This window comes from Xenopus laevis, chromosome 6L (assembly GCF_017654675.1).
Source record: "Xenopus laevis strain J_2021 chromosome 6L, Xenopus_laevis_v10.1, whole genome shotgun sequence".
Lineage (NCBI taxonomy): Eukaryota > Metazoa > Chordata > Amphibia > Anura > Pipidae > Xenopus > Xenopus laevis.
Window position 1 is genome coordinate 125,487,842 of NC_054381.1, and position 27,274 is coordinate 125,515,115.

General features: G+C 37.9%; 1 protein-coding gene across 1 annotated transcript; it reads right to left on the minus strand.

Annotated features, from left to right (window-relative positions):
• Positions 1 to 25,833, minus strand: asph.L (aspartate beta-hydroxylase L homeolog). The gene is given in 6 exon segments (NM_001114837.1): positions 1 to 734; positions 2,134 to 2,178; positions 4,240 to 4,284; positions 14,300 to 14,368; positions 18,621 to 18,761; positions 25,795 to 25,833. Coding segments are annotated over 6 exon segments (633 nt in total). The 5' UTR covers positions 25,811 to 25,833; the 3' UTR covers positions 1 to 417.
• Between the last annotated feature and the right edge of the window lie 1,441 nt (positions 25,834 to 27,274).

Sequence of the window (27,274 nt, forward strand, 5' to 3'; positions counted from 1 at the left end):
TTTCAATGACTGTTTATTTTGAAACCAAAGCACGTGTGCTAGTTGCATAAATACTTAACTAGGAAAGCATCACAGTTGGTGCAATCTACCTCTCTCGCAATGAAAGCAGAACCTTAGAAAGGGTAGGCGGCACATCCTGTTGGCTACTAAACAAAGCTTTGCTCTAGAACCCTGCAAGTTAATCCATTTGCAAATAGATGCATAAGCACTGTACAGTAGCTTATGTACATGTCTAAAGGAGACCGACCTTTGAAGCATAATTTTGCATTTCTTGGCCTACTCAAGCAGTCAGTGCAATTGCTGTTATGATGAAGCAGCTTCTCGAGCAAATGCCCTAAGTGTATCCCCCCAGACATGAGTGTGTGAGAAGCTGCTGGTAACATTACAGTCCATCCTGCCGGCGTTAGTACAGGAGGTTCATTTCTTTTTGTCATCTTTCTTTGAATCTTTGTTGTCTTTCTTCTCTGGCCTTTTCCCCTTCTCCCTCTCAGTTACCTTCCTACTCGTGGTCCTTTTCACGGGTTCCTTTGATTTTTCGTCTTTCTTCCGTCGTGGTTCCTCCCGTTCCTGGTCTTTTTTATCTTTTTTGGGCTTGTCCCCCTCTTGTGGTTTCCTGGCCTTTTCACTTGTCTCTTTTACTGGTTTCTTTTTCTCCACAATTTTTGGCTCTTTTTTCTGAAATAGTTTTTCTTTCAACTTTCTAAGTTGCTCTTTTATCCCCTCTGTAACTTGATCTTTTATTTGTTTAAAATAGAAATCAGTATTAGATAAATCAGCAACTAAGAACACTAAATAAAATCTGGGTTAGTGACAGAAACGCGCTAGTCACCCTTATAATTTCCAATGGAATTTAAAATAAATAACTAAAAAAACTTGAATGACATATAGCAGGGTACAACAAGCTTAAAGCCATACGTTTTAGTTACCCCCAAAGACAAACGACAACGTAAAAACATGCATTTTATAGACTGTTTTTACAGTAATGTTAGGTCAGTGTATATTTTGGTAAAAATGTGGCAAAGGCCATGCTTTATTTAGAGCTCTAAAGAATATGCAAATATTACAAATACTAGACATTAAGCCCATTAAATTAACGGGCGCTAGAGGTCCGTGGGGCACATGCGCAGTAGCGCAATCCCACGGACACAGGGACTGGACGCAGAGACACTTCAACTTAATTATATAGGATAATAGCTTCCTGGAGGCAGGCACAGATACACATGCAACATATGACAAATTGCTGGGCGTCCAAAACATTTTGAGTGTTCGTCTCTATACTTTATGTTCATTGGGGGCAAAGGACCACAAGATTTCATTACTACAAAGGGTTGCAGAACTCAACAGTGTTAGAGGGGACAACACTATTTTTACAGGTTCATTCTGCTCTGTGTAATATTGATCTTGATAAATCTGATCATTTCTACAGCGGTGCAGAATATGTTGGTGATTTATATATATATCTATATATATATATATATATGTTTTAATAATGAGAACTCCAAGGTTCCTAACTAGGCTAGACTCAATGTAAAGGAATATCTAGAATATTTTTTATGCAGACATCAACTATTATTCTGATGACAGAAAAGACGGTCCAATCTACCCTAAGTTTCAGCCAATTCATTCTGACCATTCTAATTAACAGAATCTATACTCAGACTACTCTTTCTAAACATTATGGGGACTATTTATTAAACCTCAAATTTTTTTTCTGGTTGAGTTAAGGGAAAATATCAGAATAATTCGAGGGGGCAAAAAAACCTTGAATTTTTAGAGATTTATTATGCTCCAAAGCTGCTAAAAATCCCAATCCAAAATTACCCCTGATAAAACTTGTCATTTAAAAGTCAATGGTAGATGTGCTTTTTACAATTTGAGTTTATTTGTCTTCATGAGTTTCGAGGGTTTGGGGCTGGATGACATTGGTTTTCATCTGAAAAATTATTGGTTTTCGGGCAACAATTCAAAAAGTTCCACTGTTTGAATTGTCACAATTTTTTTGTCGCAACTTTTCCAACACATACTTTTTTTGATCTGTTTTTTTCCCCGTAAATTAAGGCAATAGAGACCACATGGTATGGTGTTAAACTCACACAAACCCATTCAATGCAAGAAAACCACTCTACAAAATACCTTTTGCCTTGGTTTTTGTCTTGACTATTTCTCCTGGCGCTTCTCCTTTGTTAACAGAACAAGAATATACTTCAATCACAAAAATACAAGTTTAAGTAAATGTATCCCATGAATAACATACTAGGGCTGAAATGCGTGCTACTCCAACATGAAAGAATGTTGCAATGGTGGTTACCAGTAAATTACATGCAGAGACATTGTGTGCATTGTAGGGTTTGTGAATTGAACGGGATGATCTACACATCTGGCCAATTTGGACGTACCACTGTATTCTGCAGAGGGATCCTAAGCCTTCTGAAATGTGTTATGTATGTTATTTGGAACCACACTATCACAATAATTGTATTTGTTTGTATAAATGTTTGAAAATGAAGACACAGAGCTATTAGTAGCATCCAGGGTTGAACGGGGGGCCAGGGCCCACCAGGGCTGCAATATCAGGGGCCCCCTACCCCGCGTGTGCGCACAAGCTTGCGCACAGTTTTTGCAGCAACCGCCCGGTCATGGCAGGAAGAAGACCAGGGTGCAGATCTAGAGGCCCACCGTTTTTTCCCAGTGTCCCGCCGGCCCAGTCCAACCCTGGTAGTAGCTACTTGTCACCGCTACAAAATAGACAATAGTGATAATTAGCTTTGCCAAGACACTACAGTGGTTATTTATCAAAGGTCGAATTATAGACCTCGAATTAACTCACAACTCGGATGATTTCTAATTTAAGAAAATTTTACATGGAAAAAATAACTCTACCTTTAAAAAAATCTGCCACTACATGTGTTAGAGTAGAGGCAATTCTCAGTATTGTCTATTTCAGGGTACTTTTTGGGCATTTTGTAGCCACAGCAAGTAGCTGCTACTAGTAGCAGTAAATTTCTTTTTACACAGCATAATAAATAGGCCCCGTAGTGTCTTAGCAAAGCCAATTATACTATTGCCTATTTTGTAGCCATGAGATCACAGTCCTTTGTGGCTGGCTCAGACTTTTGTCCCTACTGTATAGCAAATACACATTCTTCCAATGCTAATCCCAGCGATCTTGTAATTATTGCAGTTGCTTTCCCAGTCCCTTAAAAGCCTGTCCCACTATACCATTTTCTAAATACATTTCCTTTTCTTTCATTTCCTAAACACCTTATTTTTTACTTCTCCCAGGTGCCTCTCATGTTCATCTTTCTTTTCAGTACTTTCCAACCTTCCATGTCTTTTTTTAATACAATTTCTTTTGTGTTCTGTTCGATACAAGTGTGGCTTTCATATTCACATTATTTGGCAGAACGGAGACCAATGTATTCTGCATAAGAATAAACAGCCATGTAGCATCACATTTCTGGTAATCCAAGAATCCCCAATATCAGCTTCTTAACCAGAGCACACACAGAGCATAATGGCACACAAATGATGGCCCAACATCAGAATATAGGGAGCCACTATAGACAACTATAAAAGTATAGACTGTTATAAGCTGTTGAACTGCAGGGCTGGTAAAGAATGTTCAGTATATAAAATGAACAATATCTAGCCATATTCTATTTGGGCTGTATTTCTCTTTGACTTACTACAAAGTGGTTGACTGGTTTAATTTGCAACTATGCACATAGCCCCAAAAATAAACAAATCTATAGCACAATACCTAAATCAACCCAATTTGTGTTTTATAGGTAAGTTTTAAGCAGGGCTATAATATAGCACTATATAATAAAAACCGACATGCTGATGAATTATTACAAATCTGTAGTAGCCTCTACCAAACAATGTTTAAAAAAAAAACAAAAAAAAAAAACATGCAAATAGACTAGAAACATATCCAACTATTAGTAACCATTAACTTATACTTATGCTATAGCCTCTTTTTCTTGATATTGACACACTATGTTAAATAAAGTCAACAACCTTCTTTTGTAAAATCTTGCAAAACATGCACAGAGGGGTCTACATTGTTAACCATCCCATCTCTTCATAAATAGTTTCAGGACATCATAAAATGGAAGGCAGATCTCGTGCCATTCTCAGACTTTAAAAAACTTCTCCAATCAGGCAGGACAGACTGGAGTCAAGCAAAAACCATGCACATATCTCTAATCAAGAAAAACACAAAACGATGCAAAGTACCTCGTGCCTTGGTTTCTTTCTTATCTATCTTTCCTGGTGAGAATCCTGATGTTTACAAGATGGAAATGAATTACAAGTAAATACATAGAGTGCCAAGCAACACGTAACAGAACAAAGAGCAAAAGAAGAATATATAGACAATTGTTTAATACTTGGGACATAAGCCTGATCCTGTTTCTGGAAGAATAAAATACAGGTTTAAGTAAGGAATGCAAAGATTACAACATGGGGATGGCACAAGTTAGAGAATATCACATGGGTGGGAATTCACAAACGTAAATGTTACTATGTAGTAGATACACATAGCTACCAAGATACCAGAATTTTACTTTTCAATTGGCTCTAGTCAGTCAACTACAGCAAGACTCCCGCAAGTAAAATTCTTACTGTTGCCAGGGGTTCCAAATGAAAAAAAAATGGTTTTGTGACTCCCCTGAAGGCTTTTTTTTAATATTAGATACAAGACAAGGATATCCTGCTCCTACTGCCAAATAAATAGAGTGTGAAACTGATCAGTATACAGAAGTTACAGGTAGAAGTGATTAGTAAAGCCCCCAAAATACTCAAATACAGTACACCCATTTTAAAAAATATATAAATCAAGTCTAAATACTTGCTTACGGCTTAATTTTTGGTTTGGTTTTATGCATCCAAAGTAGTTTTGGTAATCCTTTGAGTAACCAGTGAGTATATTAGAAGAAGGCGGCTCCAGCATTTTAAATCAGCGCTACATTCTTTCAGGTACAGCAGCTCCATACACCTTGGTTTGCCCCCCCCCCCATTGCACCAAGTCTGTGTCCTGTATGAAGACTACCTCTTGCATGCATTCACATCCACATGTGCTGCTGATCTAGCCAGATCATTAGCTAGGGAGCGGTTGACCTAAAAATTATCCATATAATTTCTATAATATATGAATCCTTGGTGAAAGGTTCGGCCGAATACTGAACCAAATCGGAATTTGCATATGCAAATTAGGAGCAAGAAAGGAAAAAAGTGGGAAAAAATTTTCATCTTTTGTAAAGAAAAGTCACGTGATTTCCCTACCCAGCCCTAATTTACATATGCAAATTAAGATCCTGCTGAAAAAGGCTGAATCCTTATATATTTTTTCCCTCTTCTCGGCGACCACATGGAGCATTTGCATTGATTAAAAGTACATAATCCGGTCGATCAGATTTTTTGAGTAGTGTTACAAATGATTTGGTCTCAGGTGGGGGCTTTGAGCACCTATCGCAGCTCGTACATGGACAGCACTTCAATAAAAACAGTACATATTAATTGTAAATTACACAATAACAATAAAATCTACTTAATATTGAGGGTTGTCACAGAATTCTGGGGTTCGTTTTCTACGCCATCACTTTCATAAAATGAAAAGGCTTTCGTATTTTTTCTAATTTAAAAAAAAATAAAAAAATCGCAAGAAGCAGGCAAAACCCAAGCAGACAGACAGTTTTAAGATCAGTTAATCATAAAAACAGGCAAACATACCAAAACGGTCTGTCTACAGAAAAAATGTTTGACAAACCTTCTACAGGATGGGAACTGGTCCAAATTAAATTGTGCATTCAGTATTGTGAGCAGCATCAGCATGCAATTAAAGTTAGGAACATAGTAAGGAAGGAGTATGAGTCTGGGATTTTCAACCAAACTAGCCAGCATCTACTCAAACTGTATGCCGGCCTTCTGCACTTGAGCATATAAGTTTATTGTAGAAGAATACTGAATCGGGTTCTGCGCTAAATAATTTGACCCCCCTCTTTATATAGTTGGGCTAAACAGGCAGTTCGCCATTAAATTAACTTTTATTATGATGTACAAGGACATATTAGGAGACAATTTTGCATTTAAATTCAGTTCTCCAATATGGAGATATGACATTAGTAAAAAGGTTGCTAGGCCCTGTTTACCCTAGGCAGTGGGTTAAATGAGAAAGTGAAAGATGACTAGGACTTACTCCATATAGAGTAATACAAATAGTAATCTGTATGGATAGCCCCGATACTGCTCTAAAAAGGAACGAAAGCAAATATTTGGCAGATAATCGCCTGAATAAGATGATAAACAGCACAGGTGTCAATGAAAAGCAACTTATGAAGTGAGTATTATGATTGTTGCTAGTACTCGTTCTAAACCTAATGTCTTCCTCAGTATCTTGTCTTGCCATATCTCTCTTGTTATTTCCTCAGTATCTTGTATTGTTATTTACAATTCAAACAAGTTTATTAGCAATGGAAAATCCTAAATAACCTGAAACTGCATACAACATTATATTTTTAAGGATATTTCTGATATCAAGGTAAAATGGCAAAGCTACAGACCCTGCCTTATTCCCAGCCAAGGGAAAAGTCTGAATATATGGAATTTATATTGTAAAGGATTGTCATCTCTCAAAGAGAAAGTTTACTTGCAACTACTATTTTTAATTTTTTGGTCTTTCTACCCTACCACTCTCTAAAGGAATACGTAAAATGGCAGGGTTAACGCATGCTGGGAGTTGGTAATTACATTAAAATGCTAAACAATTGTCAAACCTGTGTAAGTATGTTGCATGTTCTTTGTTCCTGCAACTGTATTAAGAACAAAGACGTCCTAGCGCCAAAGAAGTATGTCTTCCTTCCCTACGTTTGCTTAGAGTGTAATATAATAAAGTCAACATTACCCAACACTCTCTGTATGAGAATAACAACAAGATGACTGTTGGTAAGCAGTATTCTCATTGGTGAATACTCGTGTCTGTAATTTAAAGTTTTAATCAACTAGGGAATCACGTTATTGTGATACTGAGAGCTCTTATATACTCAAGCCCTCTGAGCAATGACAAAGACAGGCAAACCAGGGTTTGGATTTATCTGCCCATAATCCTTGGGACACAATTAATGTTGTATATGGTTACCATACACACACACACACACACACACACAAGCTTAGCAAATATGTTTTTTCACGCAGCACCTCATTAAGAAGCACTTGCAGTCAGACCCAGTAAGATTTTAATACAGTTAGTTTTAAGTAAAACAGCATGACAGGACAAAACAACAGAAAGATTTATTGAAAACAGCTGCAATTTTTGTAAGTTGGGTTTTACAAAACTGTGTTAGGATTTACAGAAATTTTAGAAAGAAGAAAATGTACAGTTCCCCAGCCATGCCAAATGTGTGCCACGGCCAAGCAAGTGAAAATTAGGAATTGCATCCAAGAGCCTACATTTCAGCAGAAAGGTTATGTCTGAGCCAACTCTGTGCATGTGGCATTTCATTGGTGTTACTCCAAATATAAAGATTATCGTCACTAAAGGGGTTTTTTTATCAAAGGTCGAATTTTTGAGTTTTTTTTATACCTCAAATGAATTTTCCGGCCAAAACCCTCCAAAAAAACTCAAACATCATGAATGCTATTAACATCTTCAAATGGTCTTTTCAAGACTTTTTTCTTAACCTGAAAATGTGATTTTCGACCAAACAAAATCAACTCGAAAACTCAATTTCATAGAAAACACAATTTGAACCTTAATAAATCTGCCCCCAAGTGTAGGGTTCATGACATCCTATGACTATGTAACTGTAGGGTTCATGTCATCCTATTACTATGTAACTATCAGCCTAAGCACTTCACTCTTTGCCTGTGGACTACAACACTATATCTGCAGACTGGTGCCATAGATTTCCAGAAGTGCCACATGGTAGAATGCTGTTCGTGCTTTGACTTCTTTAGTGCTTCCCTCCTCAGCCATATTGAAATAGCTGTGTTGAGCTTAGCGCAGCCAAATAAACACTAAAGCAAAAAACACATCACAAGACTGTACATGACCTAAATGAAGACCTGTATCATTATTCTTTCAGTTGCTAAAGGAATCCATAAATCAAGAGCTACAGCTGTGTTTATCAGTAACCCAATACTCCTTCATAGACTGTCCACGAGGTTTTGGAAGATCCCAAATCTTGTGCCTTAATTTTTTTTACTTTAAATATAAATTTTCCAAAATGTGGTAAATTTACTGGTTCTGCAAATCCAAAACGATACAGGTCTTTTTTCCCTGAACCCCTTCGTTCTGTGATGTACCATCAACATCGTCTGCGGAGTCTCCCTCTTCATCTTCTAGTGTTTCAAAAGGAGTCATTACATCATATAGAAAGGAGAGGAAGCCATAAAACCAATCTGAGCTTTCCTCCGCTAAAATGTTAAGGACTTCCTCAAGCGACTCAATATTCACACTACTGCCATCTTTGGTCAGGCCTACACAAAAGAGTAAAAGGGGAAAAAAGGAAAGAAAGAAAGGTCTAATTAGAGCGACAGAGAAGGTTAGCAATGAAAAGGGATTGATGAAAGTCTTCATTCAACCAATCTTCCATGAAAACAAATCGACAAAGCAAAAGGATAGAAGGATGCCAACTGGAAACAAAAAAATGAAGCAGATTTGATGGTTCAAAAATAGAAACTCACATAGGGTATAGATTAAACTAAATTTGTAGTACTGCATTACCAACAGACTAGCATTTGCTGTAATAATACAAATAATATATTAATTTAAAAGTACATAATGAAATAGCTTTATAAGGATTGATTCCGACTAAAGAATAAGGGAACAAGTACACATCACATACACGCCTGGGGAGATATATATTAGAAAAAAACATCATCCATGACGGTTACTACACCAATTCATTTTAGTATCAGATTAGGTAATAAATGAAACCCTTATTAGGACCTTGATTTAGGTTTATCCATGGGCTAGAAAGTCAAATATTGTCTGGTGTACCCCCAATTGCATGGAAAGGATTATGCCATCATCAAAACCAGCAGATCTAAATGAAATGGTAGGGAATGGAGGTCCTTCTCTCCTTCCTTATTAGTATCAGTATTTATGGAGTATTAGACCAGAAAGACCAAATGTAAATCGATTGGACAGCAATACTGCCTGCCTATAGATCTACGGATGATCAAAGGTAAAAATCAGCCAAATTGACCAAATGATGTCAATGATGAGCACATAATTATTTAACACATTTTAAATTACTTTAAATACAGCTAGTTATAAAAGGTATCCATAAATGAGGAGGTTTTTTTTGGGCAAATACCCGATTGAATCTCAAACTAGGTTGCATGTTAAAATTTGAGAAAAAAAATAAATTTTAAGCTGTAACAAATTCTCACTTTCCATTGCCAGAGCTTTAAAGGCACATAAAAAAAACCTCGAATAGAAAAACTTCAAATCAGTGAATGCGGGGTTAAAACCCCGAAAACTCATGTTTGCCATTGAAAAAAAACTTGAAAATGTTCGAATTAATCATGTTTTTGAGCTAAACCAACAGAAAAAATCTTGAACATGAAGGCTTAAAACATTTTGAAATTGTTCAAGGGACCTCTGCCATGACCATGACAGGTTTTAGATTTTCAGATTCAAGCTATTTTCAGCTTTGGGGTTTTTTGTTTTTTTTTTAAATAAAACCACAAAAAAATAGGTTTTTTTAACCTGAAAATTCGAGTTTTTGACTGAAAACTATAATTTTCTATGTATTGGGTTGACTCTTTCAAAAAGTGTAGTGATGCAGTTGAATCCTGGAATTTTTTTTGTCAGGATGGATAGCTAAATAGCAGTCATAGGCTTGTATGGCCCAAGGTTATCATACAAAGGTCACCTTCCAAGTTAAGTGACAAGATCACAGGTTTTTTTAATTAGGTCGGTGATATGGATTGCCAATTAGTCCTTTTCAGCTTTTTGGGCTGATCGCTCAAAGAAGTGGATGAACGAGAAAGTTGAAGGAAAATTTAGTAAGTAGTTGGTCTTCAAGGGCTGACGGTAGGCAATGACAGCCCAGATTTTCTGTCTGGACAGACCTACTGTTATACAAGTGGATCACAAGATATTCTCTTGAAAATGTCTTCAGTTGTACCAGCTGAGGCAACAGTTATGCAAACCTGTAACAATATCACTGTATATATGATCAGCTTTAAAAACATACCCCCATGTCCCTAGTCACCTTTGTGTCCTCCCTATATTGACTACCCACATAGGCACAGAACAGCCTGTCATGTTAAAGATAATCAGAGTACAGGCGACTAAGGGGCCCGATATCACTAGTAGGATATCACTAGGAGGGGAGGAAGCTATTCCTGGAGGGAGGAGTTCAGGGAGACATACTGGCAGGACACAAAAAAAAACATATTTTATATTCCATCCAAGGAATATCACTTAAAACTAGGATAATCATTTTCATGCAAGACAATGGTGCCTTGGTATAGAGATTTTACCAACAAAGCGATCAATATTTTGGTTGAGTTTCAGCTAAAACCAATACAGGTATGGGATTTCTTGTCCAGAAAGCTCTTAATTATAGGATGGCCATTTCTCAGGCTCCATTTTAATCAAAATTGTATTACAGTTTTAAAAAATATAATTTTTTTCCCTGTAATAAGAAGACAGTACCTTGTACTTGATCCAAACTAAGATACAATGATACAATGATTCCACTATTTTATTGGGTTTGATTAATGTTTAAATGATTTTTAGCAGATTTAAAAGAAAACTAAACCCTAACCAATCCTCAACCTATGTCTTCTTAAGAGGAAAACATTCATTTTCTAAATTTGAAAGGTAGTTTGTGCCAAGTCACAAAACAGATAAAGTTCCACAAAAATAAACCCTATAATTTAAAACACAGAGGGGGAAGACATTGATTAGACCAGCAACTGACTGTAATCAAAGGTGCATGCACTAATGATTCAACTTGTTCCAGTTTGACCATTCAAATCAGTGGGAAGCAATTTGTGAGGTTTTGTCTCCTAAGTTTGGATTTATTAATGTCCCCAGGAACAAAATGCCTAGACTCTGGAGATGTGCTGTTAAATGTTTTTTACAAAAGTGATGCATTTATAAGCATTTGTGTTATCTTAAATCTAGAGAAACGTGTAAGTGCACACGATAAACTTAACAGAACAGTGGAATTAGTAAACCGAAGGCCAAACCCTCTTTAGTTACGCAACCAACTCACAGTTTATATTATAGGTTTTCTTTGTTAACTGGTACCCAATTTACACTTGACCCACAACACTGTAATTCTAATGAATCAAGCTAGAAGGAAAGAGAAGTAATAGGATTTCTGTCAATTCTTGGCATCCATGTCTTGGTACATAAAATCTCATTTCCTGTCTAATATCCTACACTAAGCAGGATTTAAAGTTTGAATTTCCCCCACATGCCAGACAAATTACAATTTTTGCTAACATTTACTTTCTACCATTAACAAATAAAATACCAATAATAAAATAAAAATAATTTTAAAAGCAGCTCAAGTTTCTTTTATATAAAGAGAAGGCAGAGTTTATCAATCAAAATAGAAGCAATAACCACAAGAACAATAATCACAGACACAAAGGGCAATCATATGGAAATGATAATAATGACATTGCATGAATGCTCTAGATCAATGATAAAATAAAGCATGTATTCTGGAGAAACAACCACTAGCCATGCATTGAAGTGCAGCATAAAGGCAATCGCATTGCAAATAAAGATGTGTAAACATGCATGTAAAGATACAAAGGCCATTCCCTTTTATACTGTTGGCTATTTGCAGCCAATCATACTCTAACCAGGTATACGCATACCCTATAACTAGTAATCTAAAGGAAATGGTTTATTTTATCTAAGCTGTAGATTTCTCCAGCTCCTTCAAAATTACCACTGGCCTCTTGGTTGCTTTGCTGACAAGTTACACAAACACGGCCATATCAATGAGGAATCTTTCCATTTTTGTAATGATGTTTAATGGTGATGATCAAATGGTGCTTTGATGTTCAAAGTTTGGGATTATTTTTTTTACAACCCATCCCTAAATAAAAATAGATTCTCAATTTAGCATTGGTTTATAAAGTTTGTTAGAGATACAGGACGTAAAGAGGACCCTGCTCATTGTAGCTTACATTCTACAAGAAGAAATAAGTGGGAGTCACAAGATCCAAAGTCAGACAGGTAGTAGGTTGAACTCCACGGTGCGGCTTGTTCCAATCAGACGAGATGAAAGGAAGCGGATGCGACAAGATGGATGCGCCAAATACAATGTAAATAATAGGAATGTCGGACCTACAAGCTGATGTGAACGCCGCGTCTTCATCTGACAGCAGCGTCCGATGCACGCAGCTTGCAGGTCCGACATTCCTATTACTTACATTATATTCGCTGTATCCGTCTCGCAGCATGCGCTTCCTCTCCTCGCGTCGGATCTGAAAAAGGCGCACCATGTGGTTCAGCCCTTACTGAAGATTTGCTTCAGAAAAGCAACCAAATTAAGCCTGAAAGTGCTAATAAACCTTTAAGATTGTTTAAAACATTCTGCTGAAAAGAGGCTGCTATCAAGTAGTGCCAACTTATAGTCTGCCAGGTTTTGGAAATGTTTGGGTTTCTCCAGATGTCATGAAAGTACCTATATGTAATATTTATGTACAAATAAATCGACTTCAGGTAATCATAAATAACTTTATCTTAAACCCAAGGTAAATGCTAGTGCCAAGCATTTCATTTTCTCCGCTGCCTTTTGTCCCCTTTTTAGCATGCAGCAGCAGGTATAACAACTGCCTTAGTCATCCCACAGGGCAAGTTTTGGTGCAAAAATGCATACTTTCTCCTTCACACCGACACATGCCCCATATCCATATGTGCTCTGACAAGAGGATGTTGTGCCAGTCCGTGCATACTAGAGATGGGCAGAAGGCAACATTTTATGCACAAAATCGCCATCAGTGACACTAGCCAAAGAGCCTGTCTATAACCATCACAGAAGTACGATCTAGCGTTACAAAGGTAGATGAATGACTGGTTTAAAGGAACACCAAATAATGAAAGTGTTTTCATGTAATGAAAATATCATGTCCTATTGCCCAGCACTGGTAAAACTGGTGTGTTTGCTTAAGAAATTGTATTAGGGCAGAGACACAAGCTGCTATTTAGGGAGATTAGTCGCCCAGCGACAAAACATTTCTTCTTCGGGCAACTAATCTCCCTGAACTGCCTTCCCGCCAGCAATTTACATTCTAGCCGGCGGGAAGGCAGTTCGTGGAGATTAGTGGCACTCGGATCGCTTTGGCTTCCCGAAGTCACCCAAAGTTTCCTCGTGAGGCAACTTCAGGCGACTTCAGAAAACTAAGCGTTCCGAGTGCCATCCCGCCAGCAATTTACATTCTAGCCGACAGGAAGGCAGTTCGGGGAGATTAGTCGCGCAAAGAAGCAGCGATTTGTTGCTCGGTGACTAATCTCCTGAAATAGCAACATGTCTCTGCCCTTATAGTTTATATAAACAAGCTGCTGTGTAGCCATGGGACTGACATTCAAAGCTGAAAAAAGGAGAAATGGCACATACAGATAACAGATAAGCTCTGCAGTATACAATGGGATTCATCAGAATTTATCTGTTATCTATTGTTTATCCTATGCTTGAATGGCTGCCCCCATGGCTATACATAAACTAATGAGGGGTAACAGTAAACTATATTGCCATTCCTTAAAAACAGGCTAATTTTTAAATGTTACTGTTCCTTTAAGGATAGACACTGTTATTGGTGCCCTGAAGGCAGCTTACAGGGAGATGGCATTCTACAGTGAAGCAAAAGTTAAGGTTCTGGAATACTCTGCACTATATTCAATACTATTTTACTGTTGTATCATGCTTCTTTACATATTTAAGCCTTCTTCTGCACACACCAAACATAAGTCACATGAGCCAAATGGACATTCTGGAATGCCACAAAATAAAAATAAAAAATAAATGCAAAAAGTTAATCATGCAGAAAATAAACACAGTAAATAACTCATAAATGCATGTCATACCATTTGATATCCTACAAGTTCGATAAAAATAAAAAAATAAGTGAAATAAAAAGCAAAAACTTTTTAGCATGGCAGCATGAACCATAGTACACAACACATATCCAAGTTTGGACTTGTTGCATCTGATGACATGAGCAAACATATTGTGGGTGCATTTCAAAATTAGACTAGCTGCACAACAAACAATTCAAAATGAAACAATGCAAACATGGAGAGGATTAAATATTCACTTGCCTAACAAGATTTTGGCATCATCAACATCGAAATCTCCGTCACCGTCTGTGTCGTAAATTCCGAGTTTCCCTAACAAAGGAGATAAGCAGTATATTACTCATGGAAGAAGCAAAGAATGTCTTTTTGTCCCCAGGGTGATTACAATCATTATGTGTTTGTAGGTCCAGAGTTCTGCTCATCTATTTTAAATAGTCTACAGGTTCGCTTACAAGGGAATGTCATGAAAACAAAAGTTGCAAACAAAAAAGTCAACAAGGATATAGACGGACAGTGTCAGTCCTACTGAGAACAATGGTTGGATGGGGGGCAGAAGCTGCAGTTTTATTAAAGATCCCATAATGGTTGAAACCTTTTTAAAAAACACCGACCTTTCTATATTTTTATGTTATATACCCTATTAATAAAATTTGCATCAAGCATACTTTTTACCAGCCAGGTGGCAATCCTAAACTTAAAGGAATAGTTAAAAAGAAGTAAGCTTTAACAGAAATGTCTATATAAATACACCATGCAGCTCTGAGTCCTCTGTCAAAAGAAACCCCACATTACACACACTATTGTGTATACATGGGCTTCTGCATCAGACTTCCTGTTTTCATCTTAAACCTCCATGGCTTGTGCATGCTCAGTTTGCTCCTCCCTCTCCCAAATCCCCTCCATGCTGTAATCTGAGCCTAGAGCTAGGAGATACTCAGGCAGGAAGTGATGTCACACCAAGCTAACATGGCAGCTGCTATCCTAAACAAACAGAGCGAGCTTCTATAGTTGTTTACTCAGGTATGGTAAAGCCTTCTACAAAATAAATAAAGCATTCTAGCTTGTACTATTGTGGTTAATCGATTGGCAATAAACTGCCTTGGTAGATTTCCCTCTCCTTTAAGGGGTGTACATTATAATCAGTATGACTAAATATGTACTGCACACCATAAACTCACAAATTAACTCACAATTATTAACAAATTAATAAAAAAAAAAACATGAAAAAAAAGCAGAGAGAAGTTTATTCTAATTTAATTGATCAGCCTAGGTCTTTGATATTCTATGTACCAGTGTACTTGCCTAGTGTTATAGATGTATTAAAAATAAATTGCATGATACCCCAGTGAGAAAAACTAAACCTATTCAAATGTTGAATCCTTTCCACAATCTAAAATGTTAAAAAAAAAACATATAGAAATCTTAAATGAGGGATTTCCCACCCCAGGCCATTCAGCTTCTTCTGAACCCTTATAGTTGAAGATTGGAAGCTACTGCTGAAGAACCACAGGTTACACATTCCTTTAAAAATAAAACACTGTCCCACTTGGTTAGGTAAAGAATGAAAGGAAAAATGTTAAATGATGGAGATGGAAAAAATTATTTAAAAGATTAGCACATCACCAGACATGAAGAAAAAAAAGTTTTGGAGAGAAAATGGTGAGGAATATAGAAATTGTTGTTTTACTCCGATGTCCTACCTTGAAGTGCCTCTGACAAGTTATAACGGAAATCCTGTGCCTTGGCTGGATGCATGATAAAAATATAGAAACTTTTATTTGTAACTTTACTGAAACGGAATTTACCCTTAAGAACTATTCCAGAATCATCATGAGGTGAATACGTAGAGTACATAGACGTGAACAATGAACACATTGACTGGCTGTTATATAATTACAATATTAATAATTCTCTGATCGCGAGTTAATCAAGTGCCTTAGGCCAGCCATACATGGGTAAATTGCCACATTTGGCAAGTCTGACAAATGAGTGAGTGGGTCTTTTGACCTCCCAAGTGGTTCACTAAATTGTGCTCATCTTCCTATTTGGCCCCAAGCCAAGAGAAGGATTATCGGGGGTTTGTGCAGACCCATAAGTCAAAGAACTGCACCCACAACTTGATAAGGCCTTCATTCAACAGAATTTTCCAGTCTTCCGAATTGCTAGATAACCAAACTCTTACTTAGGCGTTGACTGGTGGTCAAGATGCTACAAGAGGTCCTCTGCACTCAACCCTCTTGTAGTTGACTATATGTATTTTGTGGTCACACCCTCATTGCACCCCCGCCTAATGGTTTTTAAAAAATAGTGGTGGGCACAACTTTCCCTTGTTTGTTATGGTGGTCAAGATGCTGCCAACGGAGTCAGGAGCCAACAGCAAATATCCACCAGTTCATTATGTTAAATTAGCAATAACCATCACCATATATATTGGTGGCCATAGTGAAAGGATGCCATAGACTGCAGAGCTCTGCTGCGTTAGTGCTTTATTGTACACACGACATGTTTCGAGTCACATGGACCCTTTCTCACACTTGAGAAAGGGTCCATGTGACTCGAAACATGTCGTGTGTACAATAAAGCACTAACGCAGCAGAGCTCTGCAGTCTATGGCATCCTTTCACTATCTTCTTGCTGATGCCAATTGAGGTCTATACGGTGTGACCTTTGAAAGGAGTGCCTGCTATTGCAAAGATTGGGGATAAGCTGGTAATTCGTTTGTTGGATATATTGGTGGCCATAGTTATTGTTATTAAAAAAATTATATTACAATGCAGTTTGTTGATAAAGACCTGACTATACAGAAAGACTAGTTTCAAGTCTAAGACTAGGGTCTTGCCATTAAGGCCTAGTCTTCAGAAGATGCAGAAGTAAAAAGCCCGTAGCTAATGAAGTAAAGATGATGGCATGGACACTCACATTGTATAATATATTGATCTAAGGTGTGCATTCTAAACCTATAACTGAAAATTAGCTCAGTCAGCATACAGCAGCACATATATGGAAATTTTCCTTGTGCCCATTATGAGATGTGTCAGTACATAAGGAGGTAGTAAAAATTCCATGATGATGCATATGGAAAGGCCACAATGTATCTGTATGTGTGCAAGCCCTATTTGGTTACATCAATCCCAGTGGAGACAGATTTATAATTACTGGCACAACCAGAGTCCTTACGTTGGATTTTATATAGAAAAAGCTAGCTATGAAATTTGGCTAGCTTAGCATGGAGATTTTTCCAATGAGACCAATTTAAAAATATACATATTTAAAAATAATGTATAAAAAATAATTTTCCTACAGCACAATACACAATAACATTAAAAGAAATAATAATAAATAATAAAAGACTTGAAAAGGGATGTAATTAAGTTAACGAACATGATTGGATATTGAGAATTTCATCTTTGATAATGATTAAGTATAAAACAATACTTTTTAAATAGGAATATTCCAACTCAAATCGTATGCAATACAAGTTCAACAAATTAATGAAAAACAACTGAAACCAGCTCTCATCATACAGTAAATCTTTATGACTAGTTATGTGGCTGGATTAATGTAAAAAATAAATTTTAATATTGGCAGAAATATGGAAATTCCTGCTTGTCTAGAGAAGACTAAATTTGACATTTAAAGGACCAGTAACGTCAATTTTTTTTTAAAAAAAATGTTTGTATAGAACGGAAAAAAACCACCATATGTAACTTTAAAATCGCAAAGTCTTTATTAAAAAATAACTTACCGAAACTCCACTTGCGCTCCTCTTCTAAAAAGGCGACAGGGCGATGATGCATTATGTGGCGCTCAATTTCTCCTCCCTGCCTTCTATAGGAGATAGCCAGGGAGGAGAAATCGAGCGCCGCGCGATGGATCGCCGCCCTGTTGGCTTTTCTGAAGAGTAGCGCAAGCAGAGTTTCGGTAAGTTATTCTTTAATAAAGACTTTGCGATTTTAATTTTTGAATGTATTTAGAAAGTTTCTTATTTCAGGGGGATGATGCTTATATTAAATTTCCATTTTCGCGATAGTTCCCCTGTAATATGATTCAGTGGTACCAACTGACTGAAAGGAAAACTTAATTGGTTATAACAGGAACACACTCCAGCTAGGGTAGCCTGCTAAAGTTAGGAGCAATTTAATATACAATTACAGTATAATCAGGCATTAAATGAACAGTAACACCAAAAAATAAAAGCAAATATTAAAATGTCGTGTACTATTGACCTGCATTGGTAAACATTATGTGTTTGCTTTAAAAAGACTACTTTAATTTATATAAATAGGAGAAAAGGCACAGGTTACTTAGCAGATAACAGATAAGCACTGTAATAGAATACAATGGAGTGCATCTGTTATCTGCTATGTAACTTGTGCTTTCAATGGCTGCCCCCATGGCTAAACAGAAGCTTGCTTATATAAAGTATAGTAGTGCTTCTTCTACTGGAGGTCTACAGGACAGCCATTACTGATAGCAACAGTGAGGAAACCCAGAATAGTATAACTTTTCCTTCTAACAATGAAATGTTTCCATATTTAATATTAATATTGAGAAAAATTCTCACCAAGAACTTCTTCATAGTCAACAAGGTCGAACCACACCACCGCGACAGATGTCCACACACCGAGGAGCGCAATCACCATAAACCATGTAAAAAAGGAGCTTCCAGACAAGCCTTCTTTCTTGCCATTTTTACCTCCATTAACTGTCAGAAAAGGATAAAGAACATTTATATAAGTTACAAGTTGAACATTTGTACAAATGAATTCAAAATCAGAAATTCGGCAGGTTTAAGGTGGCGAAGTGTCGAAGTTTTTTTAAAGAGACAGTACTTCGATTTTCGAAGTTTTTTCAATTCAAACCGAATTTTGGCCTATTCGATGGTCGAAGTATCCAAAAATTACTTTGAAATTCGAAGTTTTTGAATCTAAAAATACATGTTCTGTAAGGCTACCAAATGTATTGCTATTTCTATTTTGTATTACTCATCTTTCAATTTACTCAAATTGTACAGGATCATTTTTTTCAAGTTCAGATAGATTGCAATGGCAAAATGAAAAGCAACTATTTAAATCGTTCAAGTGAAATAATAAAAAAAAACTATTGGAAGAGCAGAACAAAATGTTAAGCAGCTTGATGATGTTTAAGTTAAATCACTCTAAAATGATGTAACCCCATCTAGGCTAGGCCTTGTCCAGCTAGGAAACAGGCAGAGCACTCTCTCCACAGGATGGGCCTTTGCTACATGAAAATGTGAAGGAATGGTGTTGTGCAACTACGCCTCACTTGTGCTGTGTAACTAATTAATAGAATTGGACGCCAGAAGGTTCTTGAACCAAACAAATAGCAACAGACTTTATTCTCTTAAAGTGCGAATCAGGGTTTTATACTCACAATCCTTTGATTTATCACATAAATGTCAGGCACCAGCACAACATTTCAGAGGCAGCACCTTGTGACATCACGTACCACATGGATAGATTAGGGCTGCCACGTGTCTGGTTTTTTACCCGAACAGCCTGGTTTTCAGGAGGTCTGTCCATGTGAAAACTGCCTTTAAAGGGCTTTAAAGTGAATGGCGCAGTGATCAGCCAAACGGCGATTGCCACTTCATCTGGCCCACCACCTCACCCAGTCTGCCACTCGTCAAAAAGGTGGCAACCCTAGGATAGATGAACCCTCAGGATCTCCCTACCGTGACCTGAATCCCACACTTTGGATTAGGGGAATCACTAACCATAAATCTCTATTAGGCTGTGATTCCTACACTACAGGCCAGTCTTGCCTGAGGATCCCTCCTAGTTGGAGCCAGGCTGCTCTTGCTCACTAGTTCTATCTGCCTCACTTTCCTTGAAAGTGCTGTTACAGAGAACTACCCTGTCCTGACTATACCTCATTTACGGGGTCCCTGCATCCCTGACTTCACCAAGGGCCTCACCACCCTCTGAGCCTTTCGTTTACTTGGCCTAAGTTTCAGGCTCCCAGTGCATCCACTCCCTCCTGGAGTGGCAGGGGAAAAGTGCACGCTCCACCCACTGCCCAGCAAAATACTGAAGTGTGTCAGGAACTTGTCATCAGCCTCTGGGCCAAAGATACACTGTACACATTATACTAATAAGATAAACAGATACATGGGCTTTGGCCCAGCAACTAGAGAACAAGGAAGTGTAGGCATTTAAAGCCATAGGGAAGTGTTAACCCTATGAGTCCCTACAATGATATTTTCCATCAGTTCTTTTATTTTCAGAAGAGCATCTATTCAATTGATATTTTATTATATAAAGAGTCAAAGCAACCAACAAGTTGGGATCAGTTATCCAGAAAACCATTATCCAAAATGTTTCAAATTACAGAAAGGCTGTCTCCAATAGACTCCATTTTATCCAAATAATCCAAATTTTAAAAAAGTATATCCCTTTTCTTTGTAATTATAAAGCAGAACCTGGTACTTGATTCTAACTAAGATATAATTAATCCTTATTAAAGGCAAAACCAATCCTACTGGGTTTTATCCATGTTTAAATCTCATTTTAGTCTATTTAAGGTATGAAGAAAAACCCCAGTTCCCAAGCATTCTGGATAACAGGTCCCATACCTGTAGTTTGCATAGCGAGGGGTGTGTGAAACATCTCCTATTGGCACACACACACACACAAACACACCATTGAACACACACTTGTCTTGAGTAATTTACTAAAGTGACTTGATCCTAAATAGTCATGTAGATATGAGACGGTAGATTTACAAATGTCTCCAAATATATTAAATGCATTCCCAAAAATTCCATCTGACTCTCAACTAACTTCATTCCATAGCCGGAATAAAGAACAGATGTCTTCAAAATACATATACAGTTAAGTGATCTATTTCCAGATAATGGATCATTTGATAATTTGGATCACCATACCTCAAATCTACTAAAAAATAATGTAAACATTAAATAAACCCAATAGGCTGGTTTTGCCTCCAATAAGCATTAATTATATCTTAGTTTGAATCAAGTACAAGGTACTGTTTTAATATGACAGAGAAAGAGGAAATCATTTTTAAAATTTTGGATTATTTGGATAAAATGTAGTCTAGAGGAGACGGCCTTTCCGGATAACGAATCCCACACCTCATCTAATTTTGTACTGAAGGGAATATCTTTTTCCCCAGAATTAATAAAAAGTAGACCAAACAGGTGCAATGTATACCCTTTACAAGGAATAAATGCTTCATGTAGTGGAAAAGGGATTGAAACATTTAAAGAATAATATAACAAAGTGGGCTCACTGACAAAAAAACATCTGAGTGTTCATCAGACACAGAGAAGGTCAAGTTCTGAAGCCAGCAATTCTTTGATTATTTCAGAGGCAAAAGCCTTTATGTTAAACATGAAGAATGTGCACAGCAGGGGGTTTCATATTCCATAATGATATTCTAAGCTTATGGGCATGTTTAAAATCTATTTTTCATATTCTGAAGTTTTGTCACTCATGCGAGTATCTTCATGTCCTTGATGCTGTTATCAGGGCTGCAAAAAGGAGAGGCTGGTAAGACGGACTTTTCTTTGCCTTCTCTCTGTACTTTACATGGAGCAGTACAAGGATTGAACAGTACTGCATTTTAATCTAAGCACATTTCTTTATGGCAACAATATAAGAATTATAGTTCATCCAATACAGAAATACAACCGGTGGAGAAATTACACAGTAGTAGCGTTAGAGAAACTTTAAAAATATTATATAACATAAATAGTGCATATTCTACACTAATGGAGATTTCTTGGCTTCAATCCTTAACGTGCAGCTTGGAAGTAACCCTGAACCTTCATTACTTAGGCCAGGCATGTCGAAATTCAGGCCCGGGGGCCAATTGTGGCCCGTTTTAAAATTTACACTGGCCCTCAGCCTCCATCATGAAACTAATAATAACCAGCACAGTGCAATCAGGAATCGCGTAGCTGTAGCAGTAATATTTGGGCAAATAAGTGAAATGATCTGCCACTTGGTCTATGCTGTTGCCTGTGTGCTGAAGCTGTTCGCAATAGACACGTAGTGACACGCTGCTCTTGCATACTTCTAGGCAGATCATTTCACTAATGTGCCCAAATATTACTGTTACGGCTACACGATTCCTTGTTTAAATTAGTTAATGATGTTAATAGTTCAAAGAATGTCAGGCTGAATGGTCGGCCCCAACACATTTTCACCTCGTCAAATCTGGCCCTCGTTGCGAAAAGTTTGGACACCCCTGATTTAGGCAATTAGAGAAAACCAAAAATAAATGCAACGGGTATAGTAGCCTTGACAAGTGTTTGCCCTGGCAGATGTGTATCTCAAATCCACATATTCATGGATTCCTAAAATGTAACTGTTTTCTTGTATTCACTTAATCCATATTATTTTATGTTCTCCTTGTTCAGCCCAGTTGAAAACACAAGAGGAAGCATAGTTGGGCCTTGGAAGGATCTGTTTATAAAGGGGTGGTTCACCTTTACATTAACATTTAGCATGTTATAGAATGTCCTATTCCTAGCAACCATGCAATTGGTCTTCCTTGTTTAATTTTCATTGTTTTTGTATCATTTGCCATCCTCTTCTGCATCTTTCCAGTTTTAAAATAGGGGTCACTGACCCCGGCAGCCAAAAATCTATTGCTCAGTGAGCGTACAATATTATTATTGTTACTTTTTATTCCTCATCTTTCTATTCAGTCGCTTTCCTTTTCATTTCCAGTCTCTCATTTAAACCACTGCTCTTTGCTAAGGTAAACAACCGCAGCAATCAGATAGATGCTGAAATTCCAAAAACTGGAGTGAATCTTGAAAAAAAAAATAAATGCTAAATAAAAAAAAATAAAAACACAAAAAATAAAAAACAAAAACTGTAAACCAACTGCAAACTGTCTCAGAATATCCATGTCTAGGTCAAGCGAATAGTTAATTTAAAGGTGGACAATAGTGATGTGCGGGCCGACCCAATAACCGCAGATTTACTCGTGGGTCAGGTTGGGTTCGGGCTGACCTCGCACACTTCTTCGCCACAGTCAAATGCTGGCTTCCGATTTCCAGGTTAGTCTTTTATAGACGCTGAGCCTGCTTGCCCGACCCCTTTTGTGACATCATCGGCGAGACGAGAGGCGCGGGTCTATAAAAGCAACTCAGAAGTGCGGATGTGGGAGGGTACGGGCCAAAGGAGGGCGAGTTAGGGTCAGGGAAATCCCGACCTGCACATAACTAGTGGACAACCCCTTCTCGTAAGAGAGCATCAAGACAGAAGGGAATGATGTGTTGAAAGCTTTAAGGAAGAATAAAGAAGAAGTACGGTACACAGTAAGGTTAAGGGGCAAGGTACACAAATAGGCAATTTGATCAACATTTGCTTATCTTAAATTGTTACAAACGTATTGAAGTGCACCTGGTGACTGTTTTGGGCTCTCAGTGCAGGAGATCAAAGAGAAAGTGGGGACATTTTAATAACATCAGACTCACAAACCGCTGTGGAGCGATGATCAAATATCCCTCACATGCGTGAATAAAGCCGAATATTGATGTTAACTGTGTCAGACTCCTGGCTTGTCCTTGATCAGCGCTCCACAGTGGTTTGTGAGTCTGATGTAGTAGCCGGCAAGGAGTGACCGGCATATCGCGAGAGCAGCGATCAAGCAGGACGACGCATTGGTCTGGGTGAGCTCCGGGCATTATCGCATCGTGAATAGAAGTCTGTATGATACATTTTAATAATCTGGGACAGCGAGTTGAGCTTTGAAAATCAGGACTGTCCTGCGAAAAAAAGGGATAGTTTGGAGGTATGGGAACATGTGTTATTGCCAATAGGAGCAACAATGGGGAGCAGATATGAAACCAGGAGTAACATAAGTATTAATACAGTTTCATGTTGAAGAGAAGTTTTAGTTACTCCCAAACAATTGATTTGAGAGATACGGGCTAACAAACAGTAATGATTTGTGAAATCAGAATGAATGCTATTGTACAAGCCAACAATGTTCAAGGCAAGGTTTCCTTCCTCTAGAATCTGGGCCAAATAATGCGGTTTATAGAGTGAAAAGGGTTTGTGATCACTGGATAATTGACACTCTCACTTTATAACAAACACAGCACTTCCCCAGATAAAAGTAAACTTCTGCAGATAATATAACAGTATTTTTGGTTTTACATCAAGTCTTTTAATCATGTGCTGTTTCATGCTGCAGTTGATTTGACAATTTCCACCACTCTCTAAAACTTTGTTCCTCTCTTCTAAAGTTATACAAATTAATTCTGTGCTGTGTAGAGCAAATTAAAAAACAACTCTTTTTTCAATAAAGCTCACAAATCCTCAGACTCTGTATCCTGAACGGCACCACACTCCAGTCTTGCTATACAACTAACAATGCCAAAGGCTGTTTAAATAGCTGACGTGTCACATTGATTTTTCTGTAGGTTTTAACCTTACACATACCATATGCTTAACCTGCTTAAGTACGAAGGAATTTGGAAAACAATATTAGAAATTCTTTCTAGAAAGAACTATTTTGGGTGCGCACTTTGCTAAACAGAAAGACAGAGCGCAACCACTTCTGTAGACGGGAGAAAAAAACCCCAACAACTTGTACAGGTATGGGACCTATTATCAAGAATGCTGAGGACCTGGGGCTTTCCGGATAACATATCTTTATGTAATTTGGATCTTCCTGCCTTAAGCCTGTTAGAAAATGAGTTAAACATTAAATAAACCCGCTGGTTTTGCTTCCAATAAGGATTAATTATATCTTAGTTTGGATCAAGTTCAAGGTACTGTTTTATTATTACAGAGAAAATAGAAATCATTTTTAAACATCTGGATTATTTGGATAAAATGGAGTCTATGGGAGATGGCCTTTCCGTAATTCTTTCTGGATAACGGATCCCATACCTGTATTTGTAACTGACATATTACCCCATTTTCCCTTTACCTGAAGTGTTGAGGTTATGACATGTCTCACAAAGGGCTTGAGCCTTGCAGTGTTCCACTGGGAATGTCCCATTTCCTAAGACTTTATTGCTGACTCCCTATAGTTTGCTATTAGTAATGTAATTACTAATCTTTCAAGTAATGAAAGATTGAGGCACACAGGCTGCTAAAATGGACTGTCAGGCTGCCCCCGTTGCAAATTTATTTGAATTGAGTCATCTGAATTGTGTGGAGTCATACTGCAGATCTGATGTTCCTTGCCACACAGGCATACTGTACTCTGCGCAATTTGATTCCGACTCAAGCCATCCAACAACACAGTCTAATTTTAATGCTCCGCTCACTTCCACCAAACCTTGGATTAAGGCAGGGCTAAATGGGTATGCAAACTGGGTTTGTTACTCGGCAGCATTAATCATCGTCCAGGAATAAAACTGCAAGCTCAGTGGTTCCGAGCGGCCAGGATAAAATGTTGCAGAAAGTGCATTTGTCTAATGTATGTATATGTACACCATTCCCAGATAGAAATCCAAGCATGATAACACAAATGATATAATTTAAGGCAAAATTAAATCATTCAGCTTGATTGAACTACCAAGACTACTTAGCAAGTTAGGTGGCTGCTGAGCAAACATATCTAAAAACAAATGGCTGTCCCACCTGTGGCCACACAGATGTCATCAAAAATACAAGTCCTAACATAGGATGCTGGGATCTGTAGTTTAAGAGACATCTGGAGGGTCACAGGTTGCTTCTCTCACTCACAATTAAATGCAAAGTCCATAAGAAGAGTCACTGTACCTGATTCTTCAGCCATCATTTGACCACCCCACTTCCATCAATTGTACAAAAACTTTGTTAGCAAAATATTCCTAAGGAAGCCCGGAGTGATCCTTCAGCACAACCCATGCAGCGGAGGGCAGAAAAGGATAGTAAAGTTAAGTGAGCAGGATTTCTAAACCAGACCTGCCTACAAGGGCTGGATATCTATTTATAGGTCCCCTCCCTCCCCAAACTCTAGCAAGCACTCATATGGCAATCCTGCGCTGTGGGACAAGTATTCTGCAAAGCCTTAACTCTTTCATAGCCAGCGAGGAGCCGAGCACAAGGAATAAGCACGCAGCTTCATGCTTCCAGTGCCAGAGTTTCCATTGCCTCGCCTCGTAATCCACAGTGAGTTAACAATGCCGAGCAGATGCCCACTGCAAACAGTCACGCAAGCACATCTATTTATTCAACAAAGGTATAGAACAAAGAGAGCCATATATTACTATCCTTTATTTACAGATCAGTCTTATTATGCAGAGTATTATACATACCCTTGCACGCAACAATTTCATTTATAGATTGTAGGAGGAAATCCACCGAAATAAACACCAAAGAATCTTAGAATTCACCAAGCAGCTCCCCACCCACACAGTTATATCATCTCATCCCTTTAAAAGGATTGTTCACCTTTGAGTTAACCTTTAAAGGAGAAGGAAAGGCTCGGTGCACTTGGGGGTGCCAAATGTTAGGCACCCCGAAGTTATTGTAATGACGGAAATGGATCGATCTGTGGTGCTCACTGGTATAACCCCATGGACGGTGCAGTTTTCTGCTGATAGGAGCACCAGCCCGGGGTTTCAGGTAAGTCAATACAATCACTTGGGGGTGCCTAACATTTGGCACCCCAAAGTGCACCTAGCCTTTCCTTCTCCTTTATTATGATGTAGATAGTGATATTCTGAGCCAATTTGCAATTGCTTTTCATTTTTTATTATTTGTAGTTTATTACTTATTTAGCTTTTTATTCAGCAGCTCTCCAGTTTGCAGTTTCAGCAGTCTAGTTACTAGGGTCCAAAAAAGCCTAGCAACCATGCCTTGGGTACAATTTTGGAAAGGGTGCAGACAACCCACAAAAATAGCTTTACACCCTTTCCATCTGTTAGCATGATCTCTATAACATTATGCAGTGACCTTGCATTTCTTTGTAGTCTTGGTAGATGGTGGAAGTATCTAGGCGTTAATATCCTATACATATTTTTAGCAATGTCTTTGGGTGAACTTGGGGAGCATATCATAGGCAACATGGGGAAAGGGATTTTCATGCTACATCAAGATAATGGATAGCTTCCTAAAAAGTAGTAGGCACCAAAAAACAGTCGGGAACAGTGTGCTTATCGCTAATGGAAGATCTCCAAGTATGGGAAGGCTACCTGGAGAGCACGTTGGTTTACAGTTAATTATATATGAATAAGTATTTAAAGGGGTTATTCATCTTTAATTAAACGTGTAGTAT